At 36.2% G+C, this 23,172-nt stretch overlaps 3 protein-coding genes across 5 annotated transcripts in view; all 3 read right to left on the bottom strand.

Moving 5' to 3' along the window:
* Positions 1-5,401: 5,401 nt before the first annotated feature.
* The window catches only part of LOC126705325 (MADS-box protein SVP-like), a 95,216-nt gene continuing 77,445 nt past the window's right edge, over positions 5,402-23,172 (bottom strand). The window contains exons 9-12 of one of the 3 annotated variants that reach the window (XM_050404234.1): positions 21,605-21,672; positions 21,406-21,459; positions 20,726-20,848; positions 5,402-5,646 (exon numbers count right to left, since the gene is read on the bottom strand). In XM_050404234.1, the coding sequence (XP_050260191.1) occupies positions 21,407-21,459; positions 21,605-21,672 (121 nt within the window). In that variant the 3' untranslated portion in view covers positions 5,402-5,646; positions 20,726-20,848; position 21,406. Of the gene's footprint in view, positions 5,647-10,149; positions 11,498-19,668; positions 19,812-20,725; positions 20,851-21,405; positions 21,460-21,604; positions 21,673-23,172 lie in introns of those variants that run through there. The other 2 variants (XM_050404233.1, XM_050404232.1) reach the window with 2 other exon arrangements.
* LOC126705327 (uncharacterized) lies at positions 8,104-9,704 on the bottom strand. The gene is made up of 3 exons (XM_050404235.1): positions 9,316-9,704; positions 8,592-9,221; positions 8,104-8,505 (listed from the first exon to the last, which is right to left on the bottom strand). Exons 1-3 carry the CDS (start codon positions 9,700-9,702, stop codon positions 8,296-8,298), a joined length of 1,227 nt encoding a protein of 408 aa, XP_050260192.1. The 5' UTR covers positions 9,703-9,704; the 3' UTR covers positions 8,104-8,295.
* Positions 20,610-23,172, bottom strand: part of LOC126705329 (MADS-box protein SVP-like) — a 151,523-nt gene continuing 148,960 nt past the window's right edge. The window contains exon 13 of the mRNA XM_050404245.1: positions 20,610-20,848. The gene's annotated coding sequence lies outside the window, so the exon portion shown is untranslated. The remainder of the gene's footprint in view (positions 20,849-23,172) is intronic.

Genomic DNA, 23,172 nt, shown 5'->3' with positions numbered 1-23,172 from the left:
GGACAAAGAGAGGCATGGAAATATCTAAGAGAAAGTTACTGCAAATGCATTAAGTGTTCTGCAACTAACTGAACCCTGCTTTCCAGCCTTTACAACCAATCCCAACGACTTTGGGGAGAGGCTGATGGGACAAGTATCAGCACCATAAATCTAAATCTACATGTGGACAGTGGAGATGGGAGGAGGATAGTATAAAATGGAGGGGACTAGTAACAAAGGGGGGGGGGACATATGGAGAATCAACCTCCTCCTTGGATAAAATTCGAGGACGACACTCCCTAGTAAACGGATGTTATCTTTTCTTTCTTTATCATTTGGACATGTTGGTTGCTTGTCTGACTCGCTAAGGCTTGAGTTTCCAACCTATTCTCTACAAATTCATTGTATCGGGCTCATTGGACCAAGACTCCATACATTTTGGGCTTGGACCCCAAATTGTGACTTTACAATTGGCACCGTCTGTGGGAAACTCGGTGTTTTAGCGAGTTGAACGCTCAACATACCGAGGCAATGCAACGATGTATCGACCATTGATGGAAGAGATCATTTTGGCCTTGGTGCATGCTATGCGGAGAATTGCTCCGTGCGGAACAATATTGGGGGCTTTCAACATTAAATATACATCCTGTGCCTCCGTTAAGGGCCAGTTTCTCACGAACCTGGCGGCCAAGACCACTAAACCCCTGCCAGATGAAATGATAGAAGCACAGGATGTATATGGAAAATGGTTAGTACGATCTCGCTACATGGAATCCTTTGTCCAGAATAGTGCATATTGATGGCACTACGAATCAAAGACGATCCGAAGTGGGGTTGACTAAGACCTTGCTATGAAGTGCTCAAACAGAACCTAACGCATGCCTAAGTACTCGGACCAGATACTTGGGGGAAATTAACACTGTGATGTATCTATAAAGTGCTTAAACAGAACCTAACACATGCCTAAGCCCTCAGACCAGATGCTTGGGGGAGATTAACACTCTGATGTATCTATGGAGTGCTTAAACAGAACCCAACGCATGCCTGAGTCCTCGGACCAGATGCTTGGGGGAAATTAACATTGTGATGTATCTATGAAGTGCTTAAACAGAACCTAACGCATGCCTGAGTCCTCGGACCAGACGCTTGGGGGAAATTAACACTGTGATGTATCTATGAAGTGCTTAAACAAAACCTAACGCATGCCTGAGTCCTCGGACCAGACACTTGGGGGAAATTAACACTATGATGTATCTATGAAGTGCTTAAACAGAACCTAACGCATGCTTGAGTCTTCGGACCAGACGCTTGGGGGAAATTAACACTATGATGTATCTATGAAGTGCTTAAACAGAACCTAAGGCATGCCTGAGTCCTCGAACCAGACGCTTGGGGAAAATTAAACAGAACCTAAGGCATGCCTGAGTCCTCGAACTAGACGCTTGGGGGAAATTAACACTATGATGTATCTATGAAGTGCTTAAACAGAACCTAATGCATGCCTGAGTCCTCAGACCGGATGCTTGGGGGAAATTAACACTATGATGTATCTATGAAGTGCTTAAACAGAACCTAACGCATGTCTGATGTATCTATGAAGTGCTTAAACCGAACCTAACGCATGCCTAAGTCCTCGGACCAGATGTTTAAGGGAAATTGACACTATGATGTATCTATAAAGTGCTTAAATAGAACCTAACATATGCCTGAATCCTCGGGCCAGATGTTTGGAGGAAATTAGCACTATGAGGTATCTATGAAGTGCTTGAACAGAACCTAACGCATACCTGAGTCCTCAGACCAGATGCATGGGGGAAATTAACACTATGACGTATCTATAAAGTGCTCAAACAAAACCTAACGCATGCCTGAGTCCTCAGACTAGATGCTTGGGGGAAATTAAGAGTATAACATCATCGTAAACGTCAAATAGAACCCTAGTACACGATGGTCCCCTCGGATCACTTACTTCAAATTCTACACTTTTTAATGGTTGCACTATTCGCAGTATAGAGCATATGGTTATTTTCCTGATTAATCCTACATAGTTAACTTATTTAAAGTTAGCAGTCGGGTACCACTGTCAATTTTTATTAAGGTAGGGTGACAACTTTTCATTACAAACAACAGTATCAATTCTAAGCCCTATTTGAAATAAAAATACCAACACACTCATTCATGAAATGATTATTGCAAAAAGGGAAGACTCATAAAGTAAAAATGTAGTTTTCATTTATTAAATAGAGGGAAAGTACACCATATACAAAATAGCTTAGGCAAGCCTGTTTCAAAGGCTAACTATAAAAAGAAGGGGGAAAACTCATAGGAATGGTAGGTCCACAATCTTGTTCTAGCAACAATCGAGCCAGTATGGATGGTACCGGCGCTGAGAAAGAAGAGGAAGCGTAGATGGTACCGGCGATGAGAAAGAAGAAGAAGTGGGAACGCTTAATGGACCCCTTTTCTCCTAGTTACAGGATGTTCTGCTATCAAGGCTGAGAAATGGGTGGGACTCAAACCTTATCGCACCAAAAATCTGATGCGATCTACATCTGCTTCGGGTCTTAACTGAAGGAAGAGTGATTTCCTTCTTGCTCAGTTGAGAGGAAGGAACGCCTTCGGCCTTTGCTTCCCTTGCCTTAACTGCGTTATTCTGGGTTTTGGCGACATCCTTGATTTCCGAGGAGGGCTTGTCTTCCTTGCCCTCACCTTTATCCTTAGCCACCTCATTCCCTAAACTTTGATCACCATCATGGCAGGGTCCCTGGAAATGCCTAAAGGAATAAGAACTTGAGGTTCCTGCAGAACTCAAGGATCTGTGAATGAGGAATAATGATTCTCCCAAAAGTGTCTTATATAGGAGGCGAAATTTGGTAGAAATTAATTCGCCCAAGTTTCAAAGAGAAAGTTATGGGTGAAAATAAATCCCGCATAATCTCCAAAGAAGTCTTTAAACCATTGGATCTGCATCACTTCGTAAGGATCTTAATGGAGGCGCGCCTCGTGTATCGAAACATCAAGAACGTGACCTGGGGCAACATGGGCCCGAAGGAGTTTTTATAACATCGAGATCCTCATTTCCTCCCTGGAAGAAGAAAAGAAGAATCCCGAGGGGCTATTGTGGGGGTGATAAACCGGGAAGCCCAGACCAATGTATGTGTTGGGCCAGGGGCCCAACCCAAGGAAGAACTCCTCCTCGAATAGGTCAGGCCGAGGAGAAAGGGGACGGTCAGCCATCTAAAGGGGACGCATCATACTAGTCAACGAAAGAGAATAAGTATTAAGAAATAAAAGGACAAAGAGAGGCATGTAAATATTTAAGAAAAAGCTGCTGCCACTATCAGTGTTGTTGCAGTAGTGGTTGTTGGTGGCCGTTGTTGCGGCAGTGGTGGTTGTGGGTTTGTTTGATTTGGGATGGGTTTTGAGGTTTGTGAATGTGGTAGGTTGTTGTGGATTTTTTTTTTTTTTTTAAGGTCGCGTTGGTGGATGTGGGTTTGTATCGGTGGTGGCTGTTGGTGTTGTTGTGACAGTGGTTGTTGGTGGCTATTGTTGCTGTTGTGGCGGTTGTGCCGTTGTTGTTGTTGTTGATGACAGTGATGATGATAGGGAGGAGTTAATATATTATTTTAATATGTAGTAAATATTATTTTAATGTATAAAATTGAAGGATAAAATATCTGATGAATGGTATATTGTAAAATGATGTGGTAAAATAATAAAGTAAGTTTTTGATGTGTCAAAATGACTTTTTTTTTATAAAACAGCTAATGAGAATGCTCTTATAGAACAATTATTAGTATGACACATACTAGATCTTTTAATTTTTCTTTTACTTGAAACTAGTGTATAACCTGTGTATACGCACGGTACAATTAAAAAAAATTACAATTACACACATATATGGATTCAAATTATACTATCTCTCTCTCTTTTGGTTTTTATTTTAATTTATTTTGGATATACACATGAGTTTACTCTTTCATTCTTTTTTCTTTAATGTTTATTGAGTTTTTGATGATTTATTTATATTAAACCCTTCGTCTTTTGCACCTCATTAACTCATCTAAAACAAAAATTTTAAAAACTTAAATAGGACACGTGGTACAAAATTAGACAACAATTGGAATCCAATTTTTTAAATTCTAATTGGATTTTCTCTCAACTTTACCTATATATATATATATATATATATGTATATAGATTATCAATAAATAAATTAAAAAAAAAACTAGAATAATAAAATTGCTGATTCTTAATTTACACCATTATTTTTTTTTTTAAAGGAAAAAGGAAAGTCACTTATTAGGTTAACTTTTCTAGTAGTCATGCATGAGATTTGTAATCCATGTTCTTCATGTATAATTATTATATAAGGATTGTTCATAAAAAAAAAAAAAAAAAATTATATATAATTATTATATAAGTGTCACAACATTTTCACAAAACATTTATTTTCAGGTTTTTTTTTTTTTTTTTTTTTTTTTGAGAATGAATACTACTGCTATTATAAAATCAGCCAGGTTCGGTAAAGAGTACATCAACTAAGTGTGGTGGAACATCCTCTACCCACAATGACAAACCTCTGACATTTCTTGCATGTTTAGTTAGGTTATGGGCTATTTTATTACTACTTCTACGTACATGGGAGAAATTAATGCAAGTACTTGAACCAAGCATGGATTTTGCTGACTCCATAATGTGGCCAAATGAAGAGAACGAGGCTTCTTTGCTTTGGAGAGAGTTAATCACTACTTTTGAATCTCCTTCAGTTGTGGTTGGTCACAATTTCATATTTTATTATTTTATTTTGACTTATAAGAAATTAACACCTCAATAATTATGAAAATATTGTAAAATTTGTTATGTTAATATAACAATATATATATAAAAGAAAAAAGAGTACAAACGGAAGACTAAAAAAAAAAAAAAATGTAGCTACAGTACCACTTGGTACTGTAGCTATTGTTCAAAACTTAAAAATAAAAAAAAAAAAAAAAAAAAAAAAAAAAAGAAGAAGAAGAAGATAAAGTGCCTCACCAAAATGGCACGGTAGATGAATAGTGAAAAACACCATATGAACAGTGCCAAAACACTATAGGGGCATTGGCACTTTTAGATATAAGAAAAAAAATAAGTTTTATTTATATATTCATTCATTCCCTATTTCGTTTTTTGACAAATTCTAAAATATAGTGTTAAAAGTCTTAGTAAAAGTATGTTAGTTTGATAAACCTAGATATTATTGATCTAGTCTTTCTAAAACTCCTCCAAAAATTAAAAATAATAATAATAATAATTAAACCAAGGTAATTTAATTTTACTTATTTACCTTTTTTTTTTTTATTAAGGGTCTGTTTGGGATTCGTTTATTTTGCTGAAATTGAAAATTTTTCGCTGAAAGTACTGTACATAACGGTAAAAGTTAGTTAAAATAGTACAATATGACTTATAAATAGTACCAAAAAGTGCAATGAGATCTATAAATAGTAACAAAAATAAACTAAATAGTAAAATAAGTTGGTTTTTTTAAGGTGGAGCCAAACGCACACTAAGAAGGTTTAACCATTTTGATATACACCCGAGCCTTATGCTTAGTTGTATTATCCAACTCTCTTATAAAGGGCACTTGGATTCAATCTCCCCTTCCTCCACTTGTTGTAAGCAAAACTGCAAAACCAAACAACAAATTAAGCATAAGAATCCGTCTTTGTAAAATGAAGAGAATAATTAAAAGGGCCGAAACCAACATGTGGATAGAGAAATTATTTTGTATACTCATTGCACTACACCTCACTTTTACATAAAAGTAGGATCCAAAAATAGGATCCACATTAATGTTAGAGAGAAATATAGTATACTAGGTATGGAAAAATCTCTCATGCGCCAGGCACATAAGATACCAGCACACTAGGTACACTAAATAATTTCACTAGTAAATGTTTCACAATCTTTCTTAAAAAATGTCTTATAAACTTCAAGTATTAAAGAAAAATACATATAAAAAACCTTGCAAGGTGAAAACACTTATTTATCGTTTGATTAGAGGATTAATGAGGATTTCCATGTTTGACTTCAAATACTTAATGGAATCCAAATAACAAAGGTATTTCGATGCCTACCTCAATTTTATGGGAATTTGGATTCCCTTTTTTAAAATATGGGTATCCATGTTCCCAAAATTTGGGAAAATATATTTTTTTAAATGACAATTATATCTCTAATTTAATATCCTTGGATTAACTAAATAGGAATATTTTCCTAATCACTAAGAAAAAAATTTTCCTCCTTTTGATAATCATTCACCCAACTTAATAATTAAGGCGAAAATCACATTTTGGTCCCTACATTTTGACCCGATTCCCGTTTTAGTCCCTAAGTTTTTTTTTTACCGCTTTTAGTCCCTCTCCAGAAAAGCGGTTCCATTTTAGTCCCTACCGTTACTTCATAAACGGATAAGGCTGATGTGGCAAACGGCATTGGTAGTCAATAATAAAATAATCTCTACAGTACCACTGTTAGTTACTCCCGCCCATTCCTAGTCACTTGCCACTCACGTGACAGTCCCTAACCAAGCAAAACCCCAAATCACCCAAATAGAAATCCCTAACCCCCAAATTTCCTCAGCTCCTCGCTCATCAGTCACCACACAGATTGAAGTCACTCACCAGTCACGAACTCAAAAACACCTTCAAATCAACTGCTTTCCATGGATTCAAGCTCGATGTCATCGAGTAGAAGCTTGAGGAAAAGGGGCCCAGCCTGATGCTTCTGCTCGGAGAGACCCGTTGTGGTCGTTTCGTGGACATCTGACAACCCTGGAAGAAGGTTCTACGGTTGTCCAAATTACTGGGTAAGGTAGTATCTCTCTTTGTAATGTTTTTAAATTTCTGGGTTTTTAACTTTGGAAGCACTTCAGGTTCATTTTCGTTTCAATCTTGCTTCAATCTTGCACCCCTTTAGTCTAAGTCTAACCCAGAATTTCTTTTCTTAAATAAATAAAAATTTTAAAAAATTTAAGGAAAAAAAAAAAAACTCAGCTTGTTGCTGACAATATAAATTGTGCTAATACAAGAACATTGTGCTAATACTATTTTAGTTTCTAGTAAGGTAGTATTTGCTAATACTATTTGTTACTGTTTTTCATGATTTTGGTTGTTCATTTAACATCATTTATCTGGTCCTTGGGTGTCAGGTTGGACGCAAGTGTAAATTTTTTCAGTGGCTTGATGATGAAATCTGCGAGCATGGGAAGGTGTTGATTCCGGAGCAGAGGCAACGGATTTTGACCCTTGAAGCTCAAATTGTAGGCTACAGGAAGAGAGAGAAGAGGCTGCTCATTTGCCTGGGGCTGTCTCTGGTGATAAGTGGGATGCTATTTTGTTTGATGCTTCTTCTGGTTGGCTAAATAGGTGGGGGGGAATGGGTCATTAGGTGGGTAGGTGTTAGTGGAAAAAGGCCTGAATTTTGTTGTATGTATTAGTGGCAAATGGCCTGAATTTTGGTGTATGTACTAGTGGAAAAAGGCCATAATTTGTGTTGGAATGTGTTGTTTGTAGTAGTGGGAAAAGGCCTGATTTTTTGGTGTAATTCTCTTTGCAATCCAAGACTTTAGCAATGGAATATGGTATTTTTAATTAATCTATGATTTGTGTACCAATTTATTACATTATTGTTAAGTGTTTGTGCTTGTGATATTAACTGTGCATCAACTGTCAATTTGACACTGCAATTTTGAATGGAAACCAGCAGCAGCCTGCAATTTTGAATGGCTGCAAAATTCTCTTTATGTATTAAAGGAGCTGGCTGCAAAATTTACCAAACCTGCATGCATCACCAGCAGCCTGCATAATTTACCAAACCTGCATAGTTTCTGCATAACTTACCAAACCAGCAGCTCTTTATTCATACATCATTACACATTTATTCATACATCATTACACATTAAAGTGGCTACTCCCAGCACATTAAACTCCAATGCTCACCAAGTCTGCATAATCACCAAACTGCCCAACAAAGCTAAAAACCAGCAAATTTGAGTTTAAGCATTTTAAAAACCAAAACTAAAAACCAGCAAAGCAAATCTGAATAATGGAAGCTGAATCATCATAACAATGGGAGAATAATTACAAAATATTTAACACCAATGGTAGTTTTTGGTGTACCACAACAATTACAAAATATGTGACAAAGCACATTCATACAAAAAATGATTTGGTCAGCCCATAAACATATGCCAATTGTTCTAGCAGTTACATAAATATATGTAGAGTGCTTCAACATATAGCACAACAAAAAAAAAGGTCCTGCTTCAGTTTGCTATCTTTTAGCAGATCTCATTGCTGCCATATATCTTGCTGCATTCCCAGTTGCATTCAAGGTTTCAGTAGTGACTGCACTTCTCTTCCTCTGTTTTTTTGGTCTTCGATTGGACTGGTTATCAGTGGGGGTTGGAGGTGCACTTGTGGTCACATCATCATTAGAGCTTGGTTGTGCCCTGTGTACTGTTGGCTGAGCATCCTTGGCTGCCTGCAAGCATAAACACAATAACAATTAATAGTTTGCCAATTGAAAAACAAAACAATGAGGATATTTAAGTCAAAGTGTATACTTACCCTTCTAGTGGTCCCACTGGCTTGGGATGCACTCCCAGGCAAGGAGGAGTTCCCTCCTACTTCTCCCTTGCAGCTCTTCTTGTTGTGTCCTAATTTCCCACATAACTTGCATTGTTTTGAGATGCCTAGGCCTCTTTTTTTCCTGTGACTTCTAGGTTCATCAGGCTCCAGTGCCCTCTTCTTCTTAGGCCTGCCAGGAGGTCTCCTCTTGATAGGGGGTTGCACAGGTGGCAGTCCAGTAGGACCGCACATATTCTGGCCATTGATGGGCTCTATAATGGGTTCATAGCAATCAATGTAGGTAGTCCTTTTGTAGCAAGCATTGACATACTTTTCAGCATCTTCTCTGTTGAAAAATATGCAAGAAATGGCATGGCAACATGGTATGCCAACTATGTCCCACCTCCTACAGCTGCATTTCTTCTCTTCCAAGTCCACAATGAAACTCTCAAGCCCATTCTTCACTTCAAACTTCATATGACCAGCCCAACATGCTATCCACTTGCTGCATGCCAACTTCTCCTTGTACAGCCTCTTCCTTATCTTAGGACACAACTCAGATTCCACCTTCGTAATCATTTCTCTGTTTGCTTGAAATCTAGTAATCAGATATAGCCTAATACACTCAAGCTGCAAGCACATAGAGAGAAAGGGAGAATTAATCATTCATGAATTACATAGGTCTATGGATCATAATGCACATGAAAGGGAGAATTATGCATACCATGGTGATTATAGGTTTGCTCCTGAACTTAACTATCGTGCTGTTGAAGCTTTCACACATGTTGTTCAAGACCATGTCACTCTGCCCATCACTTTTGAACATGTGCCTAGCCCAGATAGTTGTTGACTGAGATTGCAGCCATTTGAATGCATCTTCATCCACCTCTTTTAGCTCATTCATTGCCCTCTCAAATGCTTGCCGATAGGTAGCCTTGGCTGCTTTCCAAAAAAGGTCTCTAATAATGACACCAGGATGATTTTTCCTCAAATTTTGATATAAATGTCTGCAGCAGATCCTGTGCTCGTACTGTGGCCAATTGTCAACAAAGGTGTTCACCAACCCTTGCAAAGCACAATCATTTAATTCAGCAAGCAATGAAGCTACCATTAACTACAAATAATTCAACAAGCAATAAAGCTACCATCATACCTTCTGCTGGTCAGATATGAACACCCATTGCTTGTCATCTCCTATGTCAGCAAGCAATAAATTAAGAAACCAGGTCCAACTCTCCTTTGTTTCAGCCTCTACTACTGCATATGCGAATGGGAAGTATTCATCATTGGGATCTCTGCCAACAGCACACATCAGCTGACCACCTGTCTTGGTCTTCAGATGGCATGCATCTAGACCAATGATTGGCCTGCACCCTGCCAAAAAGCCCTTCTTGCAACCTTCAAGGCAGATGTACATTCTTTCAAAATATGGCAGCCCAGTTGCCAATCCATGCTCAGCTGCCAAATCACCATCCTCATAAGTATGCACCTTCATCAATATTGTGCTCCCAGGACTGCACCTTCTCAACTCATCACAGTACTCCCATAGTTGGTTGAACTATGCAGTGTGGGTCCCATCAACAGCATCTTGAGCTCTCTCTCTAGCCCTACTTGCCTTGCCTGCACTTATGTCAACCACATACTTCTCATGCACAGCCTCCTGAATATCCTTAAGCTTTATGCCAGGCTGTCTCCTAACCCTCTTCACTAACTTCTTCCCAATGTATGATGCTGTGCACCTTGGATTTCTATAGCTTCTGCTGCATGTGTGTTCCATGTTCAGTGTTTTCAATCTAAAACTCTTCTCCCTTGGCACCTTTGCAAGGTAGGCAACAAAATTGCACCCTGGCTGGCATCGGGCTCTCACTTTCACCAAGTCATTTTTTACAAATTTTATACCCCAACCACCATGGACTGCATAATCAGTTATAGCATCTTTAAATTGTTTAGCTGAGATGAACAACATATCCTTTTCAAACCTAAGGTTCTCAGCTTTGGCTACTGGCCTAAAGATTGGATATTTGCTGCTCCTAATAGAATTGTCAACCTCAGCAACAGGGATGTCATCATCACTTGAATCATCACCACCCTCACTGCCTGATGATGATTCATCAAGGCTAAGCAACTCCTCACTCTCATAGTCAGAATTCATGACACCACCACCCATTTGTCCTGCTTCAACCTCAGCATTTTCAGCTTGATTGTCCCAACTATCAGGACTATCTTCACCAATATTCATTGGTTGCACTTCTGGCTCTGCCTCTGCCTCTGCCTCTTCTTCTAAGTCACTCCTCTCATCCTCACTGCCTTCACTACCCTCACTGCCCAAGTATGCACCATCACTGCCCTCACTACTCTCCTCAACTTGGTCATCAACAACTGGTGCTTTGCCAGCCCTCCTAGCACAAACTTCCTCATTAACAAATTCAGCATCATCATGGCCTCCAAATTGTGAAAAATCAGGTCTGTACTCTTCATTATCATTTTGAAGCACTCTGTCACTAGCAAAAACCTCTACACCTACACCTTCTACTTCACTACCAGGTACTGCAGCAGCTAAGGGATCAAAATCCTCCACTGGTAACTCAACTGGTTCATGCACTGGATGCTCCACAAAGACATGAATCTCCCCATATCCCTTCACCAAGTCAGTCATGAACATAGCAGCATCATCATCAACCACCTGATGGAAATTTGACCGCTCTGGGTCCACACCAGGCATTTTATACCATAGCTTATCTACTTCAGAGTAGCCAAAATCCCTACATATACTCTCAATCTCTACTTTTGACCACCTATCTGGGTCACAGTTATCCACTATATCAACTGTCCCTCCCACATACGCTTGAGGGTTCCACATGAAATGCCCACCATGGTGGACATGCAGAGTAAAAAGCTCATTCATCCTGCATGCAAGTCACGGGAAGAAAACAGAATGAAAATGAAAACAGATATTAATAATACTTTGTTAGGCTAATAAACAAATAAAAAAGCATATAATACCAACAAAGGGATCACAGGGACCTAGCCACTTCTTGAAAAGCAAGACACAATACAGACAATCAGTGCAAATACCAACACAAAGATTCCATGGTTTATCAAAGGTCAATATAGTGGTCCCTGATAAACAATGACACATAGTACAGACAAACAATGCAATTGCCAACAAAATTACAGTCAGTAATGTGGTCCCTGATAATGTGGTCCCTGATAAACAAAAGTAAAACAAAAGCTATAAAGGGAGACACAAATAACAAAAGCAACACACAACAGCCAAACAATATTCCACTATCATGGTCAGTATTATGTCCACTACAAAAGCTATAAAGGGAGAGAGGAAGAGAGCGAGTGAAAGTGAGACACAACGAGAGAGAGAGAAACAAAGATAGATTGAAATTCCAGAGCAATAACAAAACACAACATCTCAAAATTCCCAAATTCTCAAAACCCAACAACTGCGATTCAAACCCAGAACGATTACCCAGCACTTAAAATGGCATTCATAACATAAGAGAGAGAGAGTTGGAGAGAAATACGACCTTCGCAATCTGCTCAACACACACAAACACACTGAAGCTTGCCGATTTGTGGGATTTTTGTGCTTGCCGATTTGTGGGTTCTTTGATCGGTCTTGTGATCTTGTGATGAGCAACGAGTAAGGTAAGGTAAGAGATTAGGGATTTTCAGCAAGTTCGCCGTTAGATCTCATCTGACTGATTTGGGGTTTTGCTTGGTTAGGGACTGTCACGTGAGTGGCAAGTGACTAGGAATGGGCGGGAGTAACTAACAGTGGTACTGTAGATATTATTTTATTATTGACTACCAATGCCGTTTGCCACATCAGCCTTATCCGTTTATGAAGTAACGGTAGGGACTAAAATGGAACCGCTTTTCTGGAGAGGGACTAAAAGCGGTAAAAAAAAAACTTAGGGACTAAAACGGGAATCGGGTCAAAATGTAGGGACCAAAATGTGATTTTCGCCAATAATTAAATAGCACACTTCTTTAACGGGATATCTTTCCTCTGTGTCTTCTCTCACCATATTTTTGGATGTTCCATTGGGAGAGTATCCACCCCATTTTGTACCCCATAAAACTTAAGGCCTCATTCCCCAATTACAAAATTTTAGGGATCTATTACCAAGAGGCTGCAGTCAAGTAAGAAGCAAGAGAACTCAAATTATTTATTAAAAAAAAAAACTAGCAAAAACCCTAGCTTTGCGCCGTAGGTATTGATATCTCCATGTGCAACCTCAAGGCTGTGTGAACAGGGTATGAAGCCTACATAAGCAGGCCTAAGTTTGTGGAACTACTTATGAAAACAATTTCTTGAAAAATAAGACGCAAAACTGATCCCACATTGGTAGGAAATGGTTATGCACAACAAATTTTAGTTATAAATAGCCCCCACGAACACACTTTTCAAAACACAAGCAAGTATTCCCAAGAAATATGAACTAGAATCGTTAAAAAAATGATTCTAGAGGGAGTTCTTCTCAAAATTCTTTAAGTTCATTTCATTTTTGCTTGGCCAAGGCTTCTCCTAGGTATTTGGTGCTTCAATTATAAGGTTTACTAACCTCTTTTTATGTTTGGCATAATTGGTACACCATCGACGATAGGAAAGGTCAAAATCAAGCTTTGACTTCTTACCTAGTACGTAGGTGCTCTCTTTCTTTTCTTTTTTTAATTTTGCTATTAATTTAAGTATATTATTTATTTAGTAGTTTAATTTATTTGCTTTCTAGGTAGGTGAGATTAAGGGTGTGTTTGGATACTTCTTATTTTGCTGAAAACTGAAAACTGAAAACACTGTAGTAAAATAATTTTTAAAAGTGTGAATAGTACCATGAGACCTATTTTTAATGAAAGTTTTGTTAAAAAAGAGGTTTGTGAGTCTTGTGAACAGTGCACAGAACCCACTGGGATGCACTGAAACACGCTTCTCAATAATATAAAAAAAAAAGCATGAAATGCAAAACACAAACGTGAAACTCAGTATCCAAACGGATACTAAATATTGAGAATGGTTTCTACCTCAGGGTGTGCACACAGGCTTAATCATACATATGAATCATGAGGAGCCTGCATAATCAACCTTGGTCATATGCACATAGCCTCAACCAGAAACCTATATTTCCATATTTGTTTGCCATGTTTGCTATTTGTTTGATTGTTAACTTTCAATAAAATGCTAGTAATATGCCTAGGGTTCAATAATTCTTTAGTAACATGATTAGGACGTTTGATTTGTTAGGGTTATATTTTTATGTAATTGGCATATCCTATGACAAAACACACTTTACGTGTAATTGGAGATACCTAAGTCAAGAAAGATGAAGCTGCAGATCTCAATACCTTCTTGATACTTGTTGATCTATTGAGATTTAATGAAGCTCAATACCTCGATCTATCAAGCTGACGGATTTCAAAATATAGCCTACAACGTTTGGGTTCTAATTGGCTATTGTTTATGGGTTTGTGTAAACCTAATAGGAATAAGAGAGCAAACTTAATTGGAATAGGAGAGATTATCTAAACCTAATAGGAATAAGAGAGGAATAAGAGAGCAAACCTAATTGGAATAGGAGAGCTTATCTAAACCTAATAGGAATAAGAGAGCCCATTTAAAAGGCCCATTAAGCTCCTATATAAGTAAGGTGGTAGAGAAAGAAAACCCTAACCCTAAAGAGTTCATAAGGTTTTCTTTTTGAAATCTTAGATCTTCCAACAAAAGAAAGAGATCTTGTTGCAATTCTTGTGTGTCTTTAGGTTCTATACCAAGTAAAGTCTCTAGCACCAACAATTGAAGATCTTATTGGTGTTTTTATGTGAAGTTGCTGCAAATCAACTGCAACATTCAAAATGGTTGCAATGAAGTTAGTCACATACTAGGATCCATGTAAAAGAGTTAGTCATGTACTGAGATTCGTGCAAAGAGAAGAAATCTCTACAAAATCAAGACCAATTGAGGATTGGCATAATGATTCAACTGTAGGTTAGTATTTTGGGATAGACCAGGTTTGGGGTAAGATTCCTTGTACTTGTAATTTCTTGATTTTGATTAGTGATTCTTGGGAGTGGTGACTTGAAAATCACCTGGTGGAGTTTTTGTCTTGTGAGAGGCTTTCCCCATTAGTCAATAAATTACCGTGTCAATTTAATTTCCGCTATACTCTAGATTATTTGGTGATTTGTTCATGCCTTCATGATTTTCATGTAATTTGACATAATTAATCAACCAGGGTAATTGAATTAATTAACCAGAGTCAATCTATAACCCAACATGATTAATTAGAAACACGTTGGGAAAATTGAATTGAATAGAGACGTCGTTGAAGAACATGCTTGCTTGGTTTTCAAAATTCTAATTGCTCTGTGTGTGTGTGTGTGTGTGTGTGAGATAGAGAGGGGGGGGGAGAGAGAGAGAGAGAGAGAGAGAGAGAGAGAGAGAGAGAGTTGTTGTATGATTAGGATAGGTCCATTAGAGGGGTCCTTCTTAAAATGAAGTCATTGAATATGTAAGTGGAGCTCAACTACCTCGATGGTTAGGCTTTGGTGCCTGGCACATTCTTAGGCCCATTCTCTAACTTCAAACTCAATGCTTGATTCATTGGGAGTCTATATAGGGGTCATGATTGGTTCTTGGACTTCAACTAGGTGGTGACTACCATTTTCTTTGCCTGATCCACTTGCTTGGTGGCGTACTCCCAACCCATATCTAAGTTGCTCCATACCAAGTTGCAATCATTTGCAACATTGAGGCCACTTATATTGACAACTTTGTTAAAGATAGAGAGTGAGACTCTATTATTCTATAGTCATAATCTAATTAATAAGGCCCTCCTTAGGAAGCGCAACTTTTTTTCCTTTTGCACACACACACTTGCATATTGAAACTCCTGATGGTGTTAGGTTACGGACTCTAGCTCCACTCAAGCTTTAAGTTCCTTAGTTGGCAGGTCAATCCATTAATGTTGCAATGATGAAGATCAACCAAAATAACACATCCTTTTAAAGTTCCATTCCACCATGGTGGTGATACCACACCAACACACTATCTACCATACATCCTTAGCTCCCAATTCCAAAAGAACCCTCTCATGAATCTTGGCTCCAAACCTAAATCCACCAAGTCACACCTACAATGATCATTAGTGCCTTATTGATCCAATAGAAAGTGTAAAGTTGTGATTTACAACTATGTTTTATGTTGGCTTTATTCCATGACAAAAAGTATTGTAATTGCATTAATTTATTTCCTTGTATTTTTTGATTATTGTATTGGGTTAAGTATTAAGTTGGCGAAGAATCAAACATGCAATGAAGATTAGTGCAATTTCGCGACTAGCTTGCAAGAAGTTCGCGAGTAAAGGTTTCTGCGAAAAGGCCACGAGAGAAGCACATACTGGAAGTTGAAGAGTCAAGTGCTAGGCTGCATTTTGCGAGTACTTTGCGAGACAAGCCATCTTGCAAGATACCCACGAAACTCTCTACCTAGAGGATTTTAAGTGTGGCTTTCTTACCCTTCACCCATACTCTGTATACCCTCATTACCCACAAAAATAAAGAACGCTATTGAGATAAAACCGTAGAGAGGTTTCTACAACACACCCACCTTTTAGAGAGAGAGAACTACTCATCCTTTAGTGAGAAATCTCTGTAGTCTCTTCTCCTTTCCCTCTCCCATTGTCATATCTTGAGAGGAGATCTGTACCCAAACACAACCCACACCTATTCAGAGTGTAGAGAGTGTTTTGGAACTTGGGAAGCCTTTGGGATTTGCCAAAAGAAACTAGTGAGGCTTGGCGAATGCAATCGGGCGGTATTACGGGATCTGAAAAGCTAGTGAAGACAAGACTCCGAGAAGTCCTTTGGTAGCAGGAGCTTGGAGGGCTCGAGTACATTGGGTAGACTAGGTTTGGATGGTCTTTTGTTATTCGTGTACTCCAACTTATTCATTAGTGGATCGATTTCGACTTGGAGGGTTGCGGAGAAGTTTTTCGCCGAGTTCTTCGATTTCCTCTTCGATAACACATCTTGGTGTGATCTTTTGTTTGCATCCCTCTTTCCTTACTCTTATACTTTACATTTATTGTTTATTGTTTATGTTTATGCACTAAAGTAATTCTGGTTTATTGCATTTCATTTACTTTTGTTCCGCATTTAGATAAGTTAGAGTAAAAGCAATTAAACTGTAATTTTTAAAATTGGGAGTCTAAACAAGCATTAGTGTTTCACACTAATTGAGCTTTCAGAAAGGACTATTGGCTTAATCAACATCAATTTCTCAAAATAGCCATATCTGCAAGGAGAGAAAAAAAATGATAAAAATTGGAACTAAGAGAGAGAGAAGACATAATAAGGTGATTTGATGAATTGAAAACCGGAAAGGACAATTTAAGCAAAAGTTATGAATAATTACCTAAAGAAGCGAAGGGATGCCACAGAAATTTTAAGTCTCTCAATACACAACATCCAAGCCATTAAGTGTCTCAACCATGATGATAAGAACTGACTCTCATTCCACAAGTTTTGTGATGAAGTTTTACAAACATTGAGGGAATAAACAAAAATGGTAAAAGTTAGGTACAATTCCTTAAGTACAATATTTTAGATACCCCAATTAAATTTAACTATGTGATTAAAATGGCCAATGTAGTTGGATCTAATTTTCCTTGAAAAAATAATATTGTTTTTGCTGTATTGGCCAACCATGTGGGTAAATTTATATATAAATTTTACCCTATTAGAAATTATACAAACAAAAATGCTATGAGTACAACAAAACTCACAATTTTTGTTATAACTTACTCACGTGGGCAAGTTGTGAATAGTGAATTAAAAGTCGTAGATTCATGTGAGTTCATAACTCCACCACTTACAACTAGAGCCAGTCCTAGAAATTTTGGGGATTAAGGCGAGAACTAAAAATTGGGCATTTTTTATACTTATATATTAATTAAATTAATGTTTATTTAATATTTTTGAATTATAATATATTTCATTTAAAATCTATTTTTCTTACTTTTCGAGATGCAAATTGACGAATTAAATTTTTATATTCAAGTTCTTCTAACATCTCATTTTCAATCGATTATATAGCTAATCCACTTAATCTTTCTTGGGACATTGTCGATCTTAGATATGATTTTATTAATTTTAATTTTGAAAAACTTCTTTCTGCAGAAACTACTGTAACAGGTATTGTTAGTAAAATCCTATCAACAATGCATGTATTTGGAAATGAATCTAATATTTTTATATAATTAGTATGTCAATTGGAGTATAATATTTTATTTGTAAAATTTCTTTTAAAACGTTTAACTCTGAAAATAAATCTAAACTATCAATATCATAATAAACATCATGTTTGAGAAAATCTTCAAGTTTAAGACAGTATTTTTGTAAACTATCATCATCTAGTGACTTCAATTTTGTGAAGTTAAATAGAAAACCAAAAATATCTTCATATATTTGAAATTGTTCAATTCTATTCTCAATTGAACTAATTGCTTTATCTACTATATATAAGAAATAATCAATTCTAAAAGATTCTTTAGCAGAATGTGTTGTCTCATTATGAACATTTTCATTAAATTGTTTCTTTCTATGAATTATACGTTTCTCACGAAATACAAGTTTTATTTCCATTTCCAATACAATTTTTTTAGATGAATTCATTACAGATGTAAATCCATTTTCTCTATATCCTTTAAAATAAGAAATGAGACATTTTAATTAATTTATAGCAATATCAATCTGCATGTCTTTTGATTGTAAGTTTTTACTAATAGAGTTAACAGCAAATAATATGTCATACCAAATAGTCATACCCAATAAGAACTTAACGTTTTCAATTTCATATGTTGTTAAACAATCAGCTTCACTTTTTATTTTAGGATCTTCACTTGTTTGTGCTAATTGTAACAAAGCATCTCTTATTTGTGGAGCTTGGAATTTTATTGCTTTTGCACTTTCAATGCGACTTTCTCAGCGTGTTTGTGATAATGACTTAAGAGTTAAACCTGACATATTATCTTGTAAAATTTTTCATCTTTTGTAGAAGAAGAAAACAATGTATATATGCGTTGTATAACTCCAAAAAATGATATAGCTTTTGGACAAGAATTGGTCATATCTATAGTATAAGGTTAAGACTATGACAACCACATGGTGTGTAAAGTGCTCTAGGATTTTTATCAAGAATAATGACATTTTGAAGGAATATAATTCAACATATCATTATTATTTTCATTTTCTTCTAGTTGAACATCAGTATGGTGAACTTGTTCATTTGTGACATTTTCATCATTATTTTCATTTTCTTCTAAATTATTTTGAAGTTCATTATCAAGATTTGTTGTATTGCAAAATTGAACATCATTGTTATTTTGCAATTGTATCATTTCATTATCTTCTAACTCTTTTTGGTGAATTTCTTGCTCATTTGTGATATTTTCATCTAAATTTTGTGTTATATTTTGTTTATTACTAATAATAAATTTATCCATTGATCCTTTTTGAGACTCAATTAATTTTTTTTTTTTTTTTTAAGTTTTTCATATTCAGGTGCATATTTTCTAATAGTCATTTCTAATCAAACAATATATTTATAAAGACTAAAAAAAAAAAAAACTTTCAAGTGTAGAGCAAATGAGAAATAGAACATGATTTATATAAAAAAGTATTGTTGTAGTTTCACCGAACAATAACAAGTTTTTAGCAATCTCAACCTGCTTAAATAAAGACTTATTCAATATATTACCACTAACTAAAATATATTTATAAAAACACAAGATTAAAATTTAAAAAAAAAAAAAATTTAAGCACAACCATAACAAAATTTAAGCACAACCATAACACAAGGCTTATTAATAAGACCCATCCACAAAAAAACACAAAACAAATCCTATCTATAATCCAAAAACAAAAAACGCAGCCTTTATTAAAAAAAAAAAATTGAAGGCCCAAACAAACATGAAACACCGAAACATCTAGGCAGCCACAAAACTCAACTCAATATAAATAAAACAGGCCCAATAGAAAGCCAAGCGGCCAAATAAATTATAGATACCTCAGTCCTCAAAACTCAAAACCTTGAGCAGTTGAGAGAGGCAGAGAGCAGGGAATCAGAGAAAGAATGAGAGAGGCGGAGAAAGCTTGCTTGAGCAGTTGAGAGAGGTGGAGCCACGGAGGAAGCTTGCTTCAGTAGTTATGCTAGCCAGGCAGCCAACAACAGTGGAGAGAATCAGAGAAAGAATAAGAGAGGCGGAGAGCAGAGAGGAAGAAGCACAGGGAACAGTAAAAATTTTAGGGATTTAAGTTGTTTTATTTGTTTTGATTTGTAATTGTTTTGTGGTTAATCTCTTAGACCGGATTTGTAGTTTATCTTGTTTATTTTTGGGTAATGATTTTGTTTAGAACCAATGTGTAACCGAATCTACCAAAATTTTTGTTTTTTTGTTAAAAGGATGTGCCGGATATTTTTAATTCATCTTAAACTAATTTTTTTTTTTTTTGGCCCCCAGTACCCCTTCTTTTCTAAAATTTTGGGGCCTCCCTTCCACTTGGGGGCCTTAGGCAATTGCCTAATTGGCCTAGTGGAAGGGTCAGCCTTGCTTACAACTCGTCACATGAATAAATTGTGGCAAAGTTATAGATTTTGTTGTGATTACAACATGTAATTTGAACCCTCTCTCTCTCTCTCTCTCTCTCTCTCTCTCTCTCTCTATATATATATATATATATATATATATATATATGCTCCGTATAGGCAGGGCTAATTTTAAGAAGGATTTTCTTAATGGTGTCTTTTTCTAATTTGTATTGTATTATGCAAATGCTCCAATGTTCTACTATCTAGCTAATTTAGCCTCATTTCTAAGGAATTAGCAGGCATTCTAACCATGTCTAAAGGGAAATTTTAATAATAGTCATAAAAGCCCTCAACTTTTGTTTATTGGGTAAGGAAAAGAGAAATTTAAAGGAAAAAAAGTTTCACAAGAGTGGCAGTCCTGTTTATAAAAGAATGCTGGGCATCTTCAATAATCCATTCAACGTGTGAAGCATAAAATACACTTCGTGTTAGCCAAGCGATAAACATTTCTGCATTAATATTGTTATTTAATTACCTCAAAAATATGAGACATGCAAAAGGCTAATATGCTCCTGTAGGCATGTACTTCATCTTGCATGCTCATAGGGGCACGAATGCCTCCACAACGACTGTGGCCGATGACTTAAATGTTCACAACCTGCAAAAGAAATTATCCTTTCACCATTAAAAAAAAAAAGAAAAAAAAAAAGAAGCAAACCCTCCTCAAGATTTGTTGCCGAATAGCTGCCCATTTTGTTTTATATTTTAGATGCTAAACGTAGAATTATCAAGTCATTGAATTTATATTCTTTAACTTTTCAAGAAACTTATCGTTCAGGAAATTGAAATATTGGTATGGTTATAATTTGATAAATACTTTATGTTTAAATTCAGATTCTTAAACTATTTCTAATAAATTTTCGAAGGAGAGATATACTTTCACTTCTGAAACTTGTTTTCCAAAACACAATTTCATTCTCTTACTCGAATTTATACTTAATAGTTTTTGTAGGACTTTGGACTGTACTTCTACATAATCATTATTTGGCCCTGGCACCCTATTTTTATGATGACATTTTATTTCCAAGTGCTGATTATTATGTCACCTTGGCCACCATCAATAAAACATCATACATGAAACGGCATCTAGGATACATAAGTTATGAAACAAATTAAGAAGCCTATGTACTAGAATTCTAGACACAAAATACATACCTCAAGAGAATTTACAGCAAATTCTAATGCCACATTTATTTCTGAGGGTCCACCCTGCAAAAGCAAAGAAGGAAAAAAAGGAAGGGTAGAAAACTAGAAATACTTCGTGGCCTCAATTTTGTCTACTGAGAAGTAGACATTCAAAATAAATGAAATGCAATGTGATATGCACCTCAAATGGGGGAACCAAATTAGTTACCTTTCGGACCATGAATGCTTCTCCTGGTTGAAACGCCAGGATGACTGATCAGGGGTAAACCCTTGAGTCTGCACAAGCAATTATCATGAACTGTACTGGAACTCAGTTTTAATAGGCTGTATATCTATTCTGATTTTCAGAAATAAATTGAGCAAAAAAGCCATAGCTTATCCATCCAAGATGTTCTCAACATTTGTGCAACAAGTGGAATAAATTATTTGGGAAAGGATTCCCTCCCATTTAAATCGTCCAATTTCTCTAAACAGAATATCACTTCTCTAGAAATTCATGGAAATTAATAAGCATGCTATTAGTCTCACATCTGACTCTTACAACTGTTCTAGGCTTCTAGCTGGTTCTAACTTTAATATAACTGAAGCTGATCCACATTGTGTTTTTGTGTTTTGTGTCAAATAATAAAACTCCAAAGCCACAGACCACCCCCCCCCCCGGCGTCTTAAGAATTTCATAGTTCACATGCAGAATTCGAAGAATCAGAGATGTTGCAATTGTGCCCTAATCTTTATGTAATGTCATTATTTCAAAGAGGTGTTAAAAACCTTTCCCATTCCAAAGTACTAAGAACTAGTGAAAACTCTTCATGGATCAAGTTTTTGTTCTATTTTTAGTGATTTGAATTCAATTTTCTATGTCCCAAAAGTGAGGGGAAAAAAAACCCATTTTTCTCTATTTCATGAAGAACTTTAAAAAAAGGGACTTAAAAAAGTCATTGACATTTGATTTATAAGTCTTAGCTAGCCCTAACATGTTAAATGAAAATTTTGATGAGTTTACTTGATTGTGAATACCAAACTACATACATATGATGCAGGTTTGACATGTAAGCATATAATTTAAAATGTAGCTATATTAATTTACTTTCATTTTTTTCATACATACATATATATATATAGAGAGAGAGAGAGAGAGAGAGAGAGCCAAGACAACAACTAGTGAAAATGGCTGAAATTTGTGAAGTACAAGTCTTGAATTTTCTTTGGCGGTGATGGTTAAGATAATACATGCATTTTATAGGTCAAGGAAGACTATGAAATAGAAGAACAATTTACCCTAGAAAAATTCAATAAAAATAAATAATAAAAGCACAGTGGGATCATATTATATTATGAATTACGATATCATTTTTCCCAATCTGTAGCAAGACTTTATATTCCAAAATTATAGGAAGCACACAGGTATTATTTGATGGAGCAAGATTTACTTGAAAGTATACATTAACAAATTTAGACCTTAAACAAACAAAGTGTACTCAAAAGCCCCATTCTTGAAAAAGAAATGCGAAGGCAGACATGTACTGCTTCAAAGGTGTTAGGTTCTAAAAGTTTAGAACAATTGGTAAATCGTAAACACAAACTTGTCTAGATATAGATCTTAAAAGCTTATAGGTATTATTAGACAATACTCAAGGTGATTCAAGAACATACAAGCTGCAGGAAGAAGATTTCATAATCTGTCTGGTTCGATCGATCGAAAGACAGGCTCGATCGATCGAAAGTCGTATCTGCAGAATTTTAATTAAGCCCAAACAGCAGTTCTAGCCCATTAAG

The sequence above is a fragment of the Quercus robur genome, chromosome 11, assembly GCF_932294415.1.
Source record: "Quercus robur chromosome 11, dhQueRobu3.1, whole genome shotgun sequence".
NCBI classification, from domain to species: domain Eukaryota; kingdom Viridiplantae; phylum Streptophyta; class Magnoliopsida; order Fagales; family Fagaceae; genus Quercus; species Quercus robur.
The sequence above is the reverse complement of the archived record's forward strand: the minus strand, read 5'-3'. Positions and strand labels throughout refer to the sequence as shown.